Source organism: Hevea brasiliensis, unplaced genomic scaffold (assembly GCF_030052815.1).
Source record: "Hevea brasiliensis isolate MT/VB/25A 57/8 unplaced genomic scaffold, ASM3005281v1 Scaf95, whole genome shotgun sequence".
Lineage (NCBI taxonomy): Eukaryota > Viridiplantae > Streptophyta > Magnoliopsida > Malpighiales > Euphorbiaceae > Hevea > Hevea brasiliensis.
In genome coordinates this window covers 89,658-103,490 of record NW_026615316.1, presented here as the reverse complement: position 1 = coordinate 103,490, position 13,833 = coordinate 89,658, and the positions used below count along the sequence as shown (strand labels likewise).

Here is a 13,833-nt window from a genome sequence, read left to right as displayed (position 1 = left end):
TCATGAACCCCAGAGAAAATGCGAGTGCTATAATGTTGCGAAGTGGGAAAGAAGTTGATAATCAGACTCCACATAAGCCAATAAAAAGAAGAAGCAAGGAGCAAAAGAGTCTGAAGTTCCTGAAGTTGAGGTAAATACTGAACCTAAACTGAATAAGGTTAATAATTCTGTTCTTCCTCCATTCCCCTGCAGGTTGGTTAAGAATAAGAAAGAAGAACAAGAGAAAGAAATTTTGAAAACTTTCAGAAAGGTAAAAGTTAATATACCTTTACTTGATTTGATCAAACAAATTCCTAAGTATTCTAAATTCCTTAAGGAGTTATGCACTACAAAGCGCAAGTTGAGGAATAATGAGAAGATCAGTGTGGGGGAAAATGTGTCAGCATTAATTCAGCAAAAATTACGCCCTAAGTGTAAGGATCCAAGTTCGTTTTCTATTCCCTGCAGAATAGGTGATTCTAAATTTGAAAGTGCAATGGCAGATTTAGGAGCATCTATTAATGTTATGTCAAATTCAGTTTTCCAAACTTTGAATTTGGGTCCTTTGAAAGAAACCAGTGTCATTATTCAGTTAGCTGATCATTCTAATCTTACCCATTGGGAGTATTTAAGGATGTGTTAGTACAAGTTGTAGGATTGATTTTTCCTGCAAATTTTTACATTCTGGATATGGATGATAATGCTCTTTCATCAAAGTCAGCTTTGATTTTATTTGGAAGACCTTTCCTAAAAACTGACAAGACAAAAATTGATATGGATGATGGTACCTTAACTATGGAGTTTGATAGAGAGACTGTCAAATTTAATATCTTTGATGCTATGAATTATCCTGCTGATGATCATTCTGTCTTTTCTATTGATGTTGTTGATACATTTGTGCAGGATGTGTTTGAGTTAAGCATGGAGGATGAGTTAGAATATAAGGCTGTTAGACATTGTAACTTGAATTTGGATACTGCTGGTGTGGGAAGAAAATCACAATTGCATAAATTAGAAGAAATTCGCCTTAAGGCTTATGAAAATTCTAGGAACTGTAAAGAAAAGACAAAGGCATTCCATGACAAAATAAGGAAGCAGTTTGTGATTGGGCAAAAAGTTTTATTGTATAATTCCATATTGAAGCTGATGCCTGGTAAGTTGCATTCTTGTTGGATTGGACCCTTTGTTGTTACTAATGTGTTTCCTTATGGTGCAGTTGAAATTCAAAGTTTAGGAACTAACAAAGTATTCAAGGTCAACAGTCATGAACTCAAGCCATTTTGTGAGGGGTTTTAGGAGCATTCAGTGGATTAAGGAGCTTTGCCATGTCGAGCTAACGACGATAAACAAAAGTGCTTCTTGGGAGGCAACCCACGGGTGGCTTGTTAGCCACAATCAGATTTGTTTTCTTTCCCTTATTTTATTTTATTTTCTAACATTTTTTTTTCTTTTCTTTTCTTTTCTTTTGCATTTGGGCTTTACATTAGGAACAATGTAAGTTTTAATTGTGGGGGAGGAGAAATTTGTTGCTGCAATCTTTTTTATTGATTAAAAAAATAATAATAATAAAATAAAAAAATAAAAATAAAATAATAAAAAAAATTATTCTCATAAGCTTGATTCATGATTCTACATTAACTCTTGGAGAGAAGTGCTTTGTCCTTGAAATGACTTTTCTATTTGAGATTGAATTTTTGAGATTTTAGGCAACGTAATAGTAACTTTAATGATGGATTTTCCCTCTTCTCCATATCATAGAGCAATTTTTTTTTCTGCATAAATCATTTAGGCTTGATTTAATGGTGAAATGATTAGTTATGTATGCTTTAAACTAAATGTCATGCATATTTCAGAACTTTGTTTAATTTATCAGGGCACTTTATAATATGTGGATGCATAAATTAGGGAAAATAAAATGTTGAACTTGAAAATTGCTCCGCTATTTTAGTTAAGCAAACTAACCAGGGGTCTGCATGAATCCCATATTGATTCTCAGGCCAAAAGCTAGCTAGGATATGAGAAGATACTTTTCTGAGGGTGACGGTTGAAATAAAAAAAAAAAAAGTAACTGTGACGAGAGAGAAGTACCAATTTCAAATAAAAAAAAAAAGCCCATTTCTATCTTCCTTAAGATTTGCAAAGAGCTATAATTATTGTGCCTTGATAAATTAACCTTGTGTTTTGATATGTATTGATTTAAAATTTTATGGAACTTTAATTGTGTGAGCTTAATTGATTTCAAGCCTTTTGTTTTGTGTTGGAAAATTGTTGATATATTGGCATGGAGTTGATGGAATTTGTTGAGATGGTTATTACCTTAGTTGCCTCTTCTTTCAAACTTTTAATCTTTTGTTAGAGAATGTTGTGATAGGGTGAAGTTAAGGAACTGCTAAGTGGAGTTGATTGAGAGTTTAAGTCATGCTTGAGGACAAGCATGGAATAAGTGTGGGGGAATTTGATAAGTGCATAATTTATTAATTTTACTTCCATCACATTTAGTGTTTCTAGTGTATTTTTATGCATAATTCAGTTGATTAAAGTATATTTATCATTTAGGCATATTTTTAGATAGTTGTTGGAATAATTGTGTTAAATGGAGAAATTTTTAGCATTTGACATTTGCTGTATTTTTCAGGTGTTTCTAAAGTTGTGGGTCTCCAAATTGAGTGTTGTTTAATCCATTGAAAAGCTAAGATAAAGCACTTCAAATGATAAAGAGGGACCAAAGCCCAAATCAATCTCTAAGGTTGACAAAATGAGCTATGGATCTATTGCAAAAGCCTAGACTTGATGTGTCACAACTAGTTTCAGTATTTATTTTGTATATGGAGTTTCAGATGTCCAAATGAAGCAAGCCCAAGCCCAATTGAACCTTAAGAGCTACCTCTACAACTTCTATGAAAGGCTGGACGCGAGATGAGGCCATTTTAATTGTGAAAAATGGCAATGAAGTCGTCACTAGGGGCTGGACCGTCTGTCTGAACCAGTCTCGGTTTTTGGGCCATAACTTGGGCTATAGACCTTGGATTTGGGCAACTGAGTACCCGTTGGAATGCTAAGAAATAGGGCTACAACTTTCCTGAAGAGGGCAGAGACAGATTCGGAAAGGAAGTCACTGAAAATCGGCCTTGATTTCAGAGATGTGAATGCAGGCTGAAAATCTATCTTTTGAATTTCAAAACTTTTCCTAGTTTGGTTCCTATCTTTGGGATTAGGTTTTTGATTATAAATGTCTTTGGGCAGCAGCTAAAACACATCCAATTCAGTCATTCGTTCTCTATAGAAGACCTTCGTTCTCTATTGTAACGCCCTCACCGTAGATAGTCCATACATTTTACTGTTCCGACGACTAATGTCTGTTCGGACAGTCAAGATGTCTGAAACTACACTTAAACTATAGTGATGAGGCATAAATTAATGAAATAAATATTAAAAAAATATAGGAAAAATTTTGAGAAATAAAATAAAATTTAGAGAATTTATTAATTGGTATAAAATAATAAAAATAACCCGATGAGCACCATGAAGGGAATTTTGGTCATTTCACCCCTAGAGGTGAATTTTGACCTAAATGTCAAATTAAAATTAGGAAATAAAATAATTAACATAAGTTAAAATTATGGATTTAATTAGGAAAATGAGAAGAGAAAGAAGAAGAAAAGAAAAGAAAAAGCTTATGACATAAAATAAAATAATAAAGTACAATAAAAATATGTATATAAATAGACACAAGAAGACAAACCCCACCAACCAAGTCTTCTTCTTCCTCTTCTCTTTCTCTTTTTGGCTGGCACATTGGTTCCCTCTTCCACCATTTTCTTTCAAGCTTCAAGCTTGAATTCCTCTCTATCCATCCACCAAAACCCATGGTCCCCTTCATTAAAAATTTAGCCCACATCATAAGGAAGCTCTAGGTACCCATAGGGAGAAGGAAAGTTAAAGTTTTGGGAAAATTTTCAAGTTGGGTCACAAGAGGTTAGTGCTTTTCTCCCTTCCTTCTTCTTTTAATACTTGAAAGTGACTTGAGATAAGTGGAAATTTCAAGAAATTAACAAGAAATTCATGAACCCATGATGTCCCCAAATTTTGGCAGCCATGAAATGTGTTGGGCTTTGTTGTGTTCAAATAATGTAAATGAGTTTAGAGATGATGATTGATATGATTATATGTATGAGAAGTGAAAAGGGATTGAATTGATTGAGTTTGAAACTTGGAAATTAGGGTTTGTGTACATGACTTGGAGATTTTGTGTAAATGCTTGAAATTGACCTAATTGGGATGAGATTGTTGCTTATAGAAGTGTATTGCATGCAAATTAAAGCAAGGAAGTTAGAGGAGATTGAGTTTTGGAAGTGTCAATTTTCTGCAGGTTGGGACTCAATGACTCCAGCATGAGTTTTGAACCATAACTGAAAATATGCGACTCCAATTGGTATGAGGCCAATTAGAGGTGAAACTAGACCCAAAATATCCCATTTTCCATGGAGAAACTATGCCTAAATTCTGTCCAAAACTTGACCTAAATACTGCCCAAATCTAGATTACCCTGCACTAAACCCAGAAAATAACCAAATGAACAGTACATGTTCATTTGGTCATAACTCCCTCTACACTAGTCCAAATGACCTGAATTTGATACCATTGGAAAGCTTAGATATAGGGCTATAATTTTCATGAAGACCACTGAATCCAGAAATGCCAAAAACCAAACCAAATTGTTGGCCCAAGTTGGGTCATAAAACTGTCCAGAATTAGGTTGTCCAGAAACTGTTGGACATAAACTTACCTGACCAATTTTGGCAAAATGACCATAACTTAGTCTACAAGAACTCAAATGTAATGAAACTAGTGGCAAAATGTCCATAAGACATAGACCTACAAAATTGATGTTTTGACCAAAACCCATAAAACAAGAGAACTAGGTCAAACAGTTAGAATAAGTCACTGCATCAAAACTTGCAATCTGACCAAACTTCACTTGACCCCAGAATAGTCTTTTAGTCATAACTCCCACTAGAAAAATCCAATTGAGATGAGCCATACCTTTCCAGAAATCTAAGGAATAGGGCTACAACTTTGTTTTAGAAACCGTCCTCAAATTATTAATTTAAGAATCTCAAAAAGTGACCTACAATCACTGTCCTGAACTGAGCCCCTGTTGGCATAGGGTACATGAACCCAGGTCAGTTAATTGGCCATAATTAATTCCACAAAACTTGAAAAATTGTGATACAAATTTTTCAATGATCATAAGAAATTGGGCAACAATTTTTATAAAGATCACCATGCCTAAAAGTGACTGCAACCTGTTCCATTAATTAGGTAAAATTTAAGTCCAAAAGCTGCCTAGTTAAGGAACCAGAATCTGGGAATGAGTCAGTTATGGTTATCTGACCATAACTTGAGTTCTAAAAATCAAATTTATATGATTCAAAAGGAAAAATAAAGATAAGACATAGAGGAACAACTTCCATGAAGGAAGTATGGCCAAACAGTGGCTACAAACTGATCATATAGATAGGTAAAAGTAAGACACAAAAACTGAAACTAAAGAAAGGTCTATGAGATAAATTATCTTATGGTAGAAATTTAACCCTAACAAGCCATTAAACACTAAACCACATGAAAGGGTATGTGGGACCTATTTTCCCACTATAAAGTGATATGTACATTTCAAAAAAATAAGTAATAATGTGTAATTGCTCAACGTGATATGTAAAGTCAAAACAGTGAAACTGAACCTAAAGAAAGGTTCTTGAATTAAATTGTTTTTAGTAAGAACTTATCCCTAATAAGTCTCTACTTGCTAAATTACATGAAATAGGTATGTGGGACCTACTTTCCCACTACAATGTGACATGAAATTAGTTGATACATAAAATGTAAATTTACCTAAATGGTTTGCTAAACACATAAGTCATAGGAAAATACACTTGGAAACTATGTTTCCATCATATATGAAGTAACAATACTATAAATATGTATAGTACATGACATAAAATAATGAGAGTGATAAATACATAAGTTATACGAATAAGTACTTGGGACCTATGTTCCCATTATAAAACATGGAAATGGTATAAAACATAGGTAGTACATGAAGTGAAATAAAAATATGTTATGAACCCTTAATAGTACATAGCATGAAATAATAAAACTATAAGTGCTTAATAGTACTAATTTGCCCAAAGTACGCCTAGGCTTATATGTATATAGTTGGATCGATTAGTATACCAATTAGGGACCACAGATAGCAGTACTGCTTACAAAGCAAATCATGAACTGATAATACATGTCTGATATGATTGTTCTATAGGCTATATGCCTACCCATTGGCCATTGTGCCTAACTTTATTTCTGGCTTTACAAGCCTGATAGCGGGTCTCGTGCCCGACAGCTGGCCTCGTGCCTGATAGACGTATACTAGACAGACATATGGCTGTCTAACCAGTATACACCCGTGCATCCAGTTTTTATAATTTGTTATAGATTTCTTGGGCATTGATAAAATTTAATTAAGACTTAAAATACAATAAGTAATCATAAAAGATCCCGATAATGTTAATTGTTTCCAAAGAGCAATAAAAATATAAAAGACCCAGAAATTATGATTTGCAGATATAAATTCAATTGTTTAATTATTATTATTATAAATTATGCACCACTAAGCGTTATGCTTAGCGCGTTGGTTTCCATCGTGTAGGTACTGAAGAGCAGCAGCCGTCACAGTAGTGTTCAGACAGAGTTTCGACAAGATCTGCCACCGACTAGAGTCACCTCACCAGTCTTTTGTATTTTGGTAGGGCCCATGCATAGACTAGTATTTTAGTTCATTATGTCTAGTCATGATGTATTTCATTTTAGACTTGTAATTAAACTTGAGATTGAAATGAAAACTTGCAATTTATTATCTATAAATTTCCATATGAATGCAATAGATGATACTTCATTTTGAGATCTCATAAATAGTTGTGAATGATATGATAAAAGAGAATATGATATGGAAATGTGTGAAATGAATATGGACATGTTAACAGGTGATTAGTGGAAACCCGTCAGATGCTAATAAAACAGGAGAGGCTCTGTCTAGGTCTCCACAGAAATAAGATATAAAAAAAAAATTTCTACACATAGAATACATGTTTTAAATGACATCAAAAGTTTACAATAGATATGATAAAACAAGATAGGGTGCTCCAGCACCGAATGTGGCACTCCTCGCTCGGCTACACTGTAGACGGGTGAGGGGCGTCACATCCATTCTCTTTTTAGATTTCTTCTTTATTTTTCTTCAATTTTATGTAAGCCATGAATATGAGTGGCTAAGTTTTTGATTCAGTTCAAGGGATTCAAGTTATTCTGTGTGATTTGTGAGACAAGGTTCTTAATTTAATTTATATCTTTTTGAATATATATTATTTTCTGATTTAATTGTTTTTGATCTATTGAATGATTTGCTAAAAAGGTCTATTAGTTAATTGTTTGATTTGATCAATTGCTAATTCATCTTCATAATTTGTAATTGTTGTGTAAGATTGAACATGAGTAGCAATTAGGTTTTATTGATTATGATCCCAGTTTTCAATAATAACCTAAGGAAACAATAGGGTGAATTAAATGATTTATGCTTTATAAATTGTTGTTCAGCTTAACTACTTCCTATTCTTAAAGCAGTTATTAATTTGAAGAGGATTGCTTAATACCAATTCAGTTAATAATTAGAGTCAATAAGAGTGCTAGGCTCGAATTGATGAGTATAGGGAAGTTAGGGGTTTACCTTGCTGTTTGGTAAATCTACGTTAAATATTCAATAAGAGATGATTGTATTTCTTTTGTCTATGATCGAATCAATGTATTGGAATGCGAATTACCTTGGACTGAAGTTTGTTTAATTTGAGAGTTTCTTATTTAATTTTAGATCTTAATTTTTGATTTTTGATTTCTTATTTGGATTGCAAATTACACCCCCCCCCAAAAAAAAAAAAACCTTTGTTGCTTTTTCCATTATACAAGTGCACGAAATTTTAGTAATTCAGTCTCTAAGGTTCGACATGGATTTACCACTTACTGCAGAAAATATTTCATAATTGGTAATTTCAGTTAATTTAATGTCTGGTGGAATCGACAACCATCACTGATGTAGTAGTTGATGACACTTGGTTTTCGGATCTTGCGTTCTGTGAGTCAAAGAAGGTATGAATATATGGTACTTCACATTTCGGTTGCAATTTTTATTTACTGGTTAATCTATTTTTGTATTGGCTCTTTGCAGCTTTGGCATGTTATTTCAAAAATCTTTGCTGAGGAGGCTGGTTGGAGATTTGCAAAGGAGAATGGGATTGACTTGGTTACCATACATCCAGGGTTTGTGATTGGTCCTCTCTTGCAGCCCACTCTTTCTTCTAGTGTGGAGGTGTTTGCACACTACATCAATGGTATTTATTATTCCTTGTAAAATTCAAGCATACAATGTTTGTTTTCTATCCTTATAACTAGATTCTGCATATGATTTCTTCTGATGGGGTAGCTGGGATTTTCAATGTGCAGGAGCTCAAATATTTCCAAATGATAATTGCAAATTTGTTGATGCTAGAGATGTTGCCAATGCACATATTGGAGCTTTTGAATTGGCTTCAGCTAGTGGCAGACTCTGTTTAGTTGGAAGAGTTGTACACTACTCTGAGTTTTTGAAGATTATTCACAAACATTACCCAACTCTGCACATTCCTGAAAAGTAAGTTAATGTTGTTTCTCTAAAAAATGATGAAGTGTTTAGCATTGTTTCCAAGCTTTGTTGTTCTGTAATTGCAGTTTATCTGATTGATCTCAAGAATTCTGAGAAACATTTGTGGTTTACTCTTCCTTTTTTGCAGATGTCAAGATGACAAGCCTTTTGTACCAAAATATGAGGTATCAAAGGAGAAAGCAAAAGCTTTGGGTATTGACTTCATTCCTTTGGATGTGAGGGTTGTAGACACCATTGAAAGCTTGAAGGAGAAAGGCTTTCTTAATGTCTGAATACTTAGAGAACCAAAGGAGACAAATAAATAAGGAATTGGGAAGTAGACCTCAATAAATATATTTTAATTATTATTTTTCCCTCCTTAGTTATGTGTTAATTAATATTTCCTTTCTAGTATAACTTATGCTGATTTGGGATTTTTATTATTAGTAAGATTCCAATAAATTTTGTGTAAATCTTTTTTTTATAAAAGTGTTAACTTGAATTAATAAAATTAAGCAAAACTATTTTCATTTACATTCAGTTCTGGACTCTCTCTCCTCTAAGGAGTCTATGGTTAGGACTCACTTTCAATGAGCTTACGTTTTAGCAATAATAGGTCAAAAAAAGAATCAAGGCAAAGCAAAAGCCTCTGCTTTTGAATCAAATTTCACGGTTAACTGACCTGTAATGATATCGTGGACAAGAAAGTGGATCAAGTACATCCTTTGGTTTTAAGAAATTTTTCTTTCCATTAAATTGACTAATTAATTAAAAGTTAGTATGCTACATTTTATGGGTCAATCCCATTTTTCTGGGGTAATAAAGTTATTTCCGAGAATTATGAGATTTTGAGTTTAAATCCCAGCTAAGTCAAATGAATAAAAGGAACTGGTTGAGTTTGAATCTCGATAGAAGCTTAATGAAAAGGAAAAAAAAAAAATGAACTAGACAAATTAATTAGTTAAACTAGAAATTAGATCCAACCAGTTAACTTTAATTAGTCGGATTCTTTTTTTTTTTCTTACCTTGAAAATTACTAAAATTACAAAAATTACTTTTGATGAGTTCTTGACCTGGTAATATTACTGTGAAGGTGATTCTGTACTGCATAAATGGTAACCCTTCGCAATAATTTGTCATTAAAAATAATGATCTCTATACTGCCATTTCTAGCTTCTAACTAGTCCGTTCTATTAGAAATTGTAGGTTTATGCTATGGAGGAAAATAATCCCTAATGAGCGTTTTCCGATTTGTTGATGTTAAAGATGCTGTATTTGGACATATTCAAGCTTTTTGGGATGATTCAGTCCAAGAGCTTACAGCATCTTCTCTTAGATGTTCATCCGTACTTTTGTCTATATTTCCATGGTACCAAACAGGAAATGAATAATTAAAGAAAATCTATTACATATTATATAATCTATATGACTATATGACAAACAGAATCACCATCATCTGACATGTTTGATTGGGGGACCAACTAAGCAACTTCATTATAATTCTGTAATAATGAAAATGACTACAATTACCTCATTGCTGGCATGAAAGCCAAATTATTAGTGTCCTTAGCTCTTATATGATTTTTTTTATTACTTCAGAAATTTCTTAAGGGATTTATATGTCAGAGTTTGAATTTTTTTTTATTAATTTCCTTTATTATTAGGCAGACACTCGATCATTGGGTCAATGGCAGCTCTTCTAGCTGCTCATGTTCCTGCCTATAAGAAAATGATGTTTTGCGTTACTTTAGGAGACAGAAGAAGAGAATGAGTAGAGAGGGAAAAGTAGTATGTGTAACAGGAGGTTCAGGTTACATAGCATCATGGCTGGTCAAGTTCTTACTCCAACTTGGATATACAGTGAAAGCCACTGTTCTTGACCTAAGTTAGTATCTATTTCATTCCTGTTTATGCTGTTTTATTTCTTTTGATCTCAGTGTGATCAAGTAGGAATGATATTTTCTGGTTTCTGCTTAAATTCTTCGAAGTTTAGGTTCTGGGTTTGATTATTTTTTTCTTTTCACCCCTTCTCAGTGAGTTAAAATAAAGTTTTCACCACTGGTTTGTGCTCTCAGGTACTGACTGTACTTTTCTTGAAACAGTTGAATACAAAGTTTGATTGCCAAGTTGCCCATTAATAGCTAGCTATTGGGAGTTTCTCGGTTTCATTATGAACTTATGCTAAGCTACCACTTCAAATTTTTCACAATTTTATTCCTAAACTAAATCTATTTTCTTTTCCATAGCGTCCTTTTAATTCTGATTATACATATGATATAGGCGATCCAAAGCAAACCGAACACCTGCGAGCACTCGAAGGAGCTAAAGAGAGACTTTGCTTGTTCAAAGCAAATTTACTGGAAGAAGGGTCTTTTGATTCTGCTATTGATGGATGTGAAGGTGTATTTCATACAGCTTGCCCCCTATTTTATACAACTGATCCCAAGGTAATCTCAAAGATAATTGAAACTAAACTTGTAATTCTACAAAAAAATAAGGAGCTATTCCTGATTTGGTGTATATTTTCAGGCAGAACTGATTGATCCTGCAGTGAAGGGAACACTAAACGTTCTCAGGTCATGTGCAAAAGTCCCTTCTCTCAAGAGAGTGATCATAACATCTTCAATGGCATCAGTTATGTTCAATGGAAAGCCTCTGACTCCTGATGTGGTAATTGATGAGACTTGGTTTTCAGATCCTGCCTATTGTGAGTCAATAAAGGTAAGCATAGATTGCCTGGTTTTTCAATGTTCTTATCACTGCTTCTGCAAGCTATATATTCACATTGGTCATTATCAGAACTTCATTTAAACCGTTAGTATAATACTTTTTATGGGTTTTAATCCATTACTTGGTTTTCCAGCACTGGTATTTGTATGCAAAAACCGTAGCCGAAAAGGCTGCTTGGAAATTTGCAAAAGAAATTGGAATTGACATGGTAACAATACATCCAGGGTTTGTGATAGGTCCTTTCTTACAACCAACTCTAAATGTCACTGTGGAGGTTATTCTGAACTACATAAATGGTAGACTCTTCCTCAATCTTTTATCATTAAATATAATAATCTCTAACAAGTCCGTTCTATATGAATTGTGGGTTTCCTGCATGCAGGAGAAACATTTCCTAATGAAATTTACAGATTTGTTGATGTTAGAGATGTTGCATCTGCACATATTCAAGCTTTTGAACAACCTTCTGCTAATGGCAGATATTGCTTAGTCGAAAGAGTTGTACATTTCTCTGAGTTGTTGAAGATCGTCCATGAGCAATACCCTAGTCTGCATCTTCCTGAGAAGTAAGTTTCTCTGCTGAGTGATACAGGATTTCACAATTCTAGAAATTGCTGTTCATGATTTTCTTCCTTAATAGATGTGAAGATGGCAAGCCTTTCGCATTGAAATATGAAGTTTCTAAGGAGAAAGCTAAGAGTTTAGGCATCAACTTCATTCCCTTGGAGGTGAGTGTTGTGGAAACCATTGAATGCCTGAAAGAGAAGGGCTTTCTTGGTGTCTGATTCATGCTATATTGAAGGAGAAGTGATGCAGATAAATGCGAAGGAATTCTGTCTGCATTTCTGTTATGTTCTTTTTCATTGCCACAAGGATTATGATGTTCAAGAAGTCCAATTTGTTGAAATGTGCATTGATTGTGGTGAATTTGATATAGGTTTTGCATTGGAAAGATTTGTACTTTGTGATGAAATACGATTTATACCACCATTTATGGCTTGAATTATGAATTTGGAAATATGTGTAGACCCTATGGTGTGCGGTTCCAATTCGATTCGGAGTTTGCTTGGAAATCGGGATCAAACTAAAATTTTGGTACAGTTCTGGGTCGGTTCTTTATTGTTTCAGTTTTAATTTTTGTACAATTCTCAGTTCTTCAATTTCAGTTTAGTTATCGATTCTTGAAATAATTTTATATAATTATTTTCTTAAAAAATATCATATTTAAATTAATATCTAAGTTTTGAATTGGATTATTAATGCATAATATATCATATAACATGTCTTTTAACTATTTCTAAATTATATAATTTTTAACTATAAAGTGCATATACAATTTAGAATTAAATATATTATATAATTGATACGGTGTCCGCAAGTGCACGGGTCACAGTAGTATAGTTTTAAAAATTGATATCGATCCCACAGGGAATTGTGCTTAAATTGGAAATAAAAGTATAAGCAAATTAGAATGACAAAAATTAAAAGATATTAAAAATAAAATCTAAAAATTAAAATTAAGACAAAAATTAAAGATGTAAAATGAAATTTGGAATTAAAATTGGTATTTGAGGAATTAAAACTAGATCAATCAATTAACTAAAATTAATTAAACTAGATTACCCAAAAATTAATTTGAAATATCTATTTATGAAATTGAGAGAAATTAAATCTAAATTCAATAAAAATAAAAATAAAGTGATTATAGAAATTGGATTTAAATTGGATTTAAATTTAAATTGCTATTTATGAGGTTTGGAGGATTTATATCTAATTTCAATGAAAAATAAATTGATTCTAGAGATTGGATTTTCAATATTGTTTGCATGTGGTTTTTCCTAATTTAGCCAAACACATGAGAATTGCAATTTTGAGGGAAATCAATTCTTAAATTTTTGAAACCTTTTCAAGAATCTCAAAATTTTTTTTAATTAAATCAAACACTTTTTTCACGTTATTTAAAATCTAACTAAAACCCAATTAATGCTCTAATTGATTTTTGGAAAGTTCCCCTTAATCTTCTTAGCTTATTTCTAACACCAAGAAAATAAAGTTTATTGCAAGATTATCCATCCCCAATATTCACTTTTCAGTCCATCTATTAAGGATTAAAACTTAACTTAATGAGGGCCCATTCATCAAGCAAGGAAATAAGCACACAAGCAATAAATCAAAATATAACAATCTTCATTTAAATGGCTAAATCAGTTCAAAACCACAAAACAAATCAATATTTACAAACCCATCTCTAGAATCTCAATCAACTACTCACAAATCATTGTTTAAAGACAAACCCAAATGAAGAAATGAAGAAATAATGGAAATGTAAGCTAAAGGGGTAGAAAAACCCAGCAAATTTGCAGCAGGATCTCTGCAGAAAAGTGCAGAAACTTGATCCT

The 13,833-nt window shown here is 32.9% G+C and overlaps 2 protein-coding genes across 2 annotated transcripts; both read left to right on the top strand.

Annotated features, from left to right (window-relative positions):
* The first annotated feature begins 8,128 nt into the window (after window positions 1-8,128).
* On the top strand, window positions 8,129-9,185 carry LOC131177842 (phenylacetaldehyde reductase-like). The gene is made up of 3 exons (XM_058142945.1): window positions 8,129-8,414; window positions 8,527-8,713; window positions 8,853-9,185. Exons 1-3 carry the CDS (start codon window positions 8,129-8,131, stop codon window positions 8,995-8,997), a joined length of 618 nt encoding a protein of 205 aa, XP_057998928.1. The 3' UTR covers window positions 8,998-9,185.
* Window positions 9,186-10,462: 1,277 nt separating this feature from the next.
* On the top strand, window positions 10,463-12,350 carry LOC131177838 (phenylacetaldehyde reductase-like). The gene is made up of 6 exons (XM_058142943.1): window positions 10,463-10,589; window positions 10,985-11,151; window positions 11,234-11,425; window positions 11,568-11,730; window positions 11,817-12,000; window positions 12,075-12,350. The coding sequence occupies exons 1-6, from the start codon at window positions 10,472-10,474 to the stop codon at window positions 12,217-12,219; spliced, it is 969 nt and encodes a 322-aa protein (XP_057998926.1). The 5' UTR covers window positions 10,463-10,471; the 3' UTR covers window positions 12,220-12,350.
* The last annotated feature ends 1,483 nt before the right edge of the window (window positions 12,351-13,833 follow it).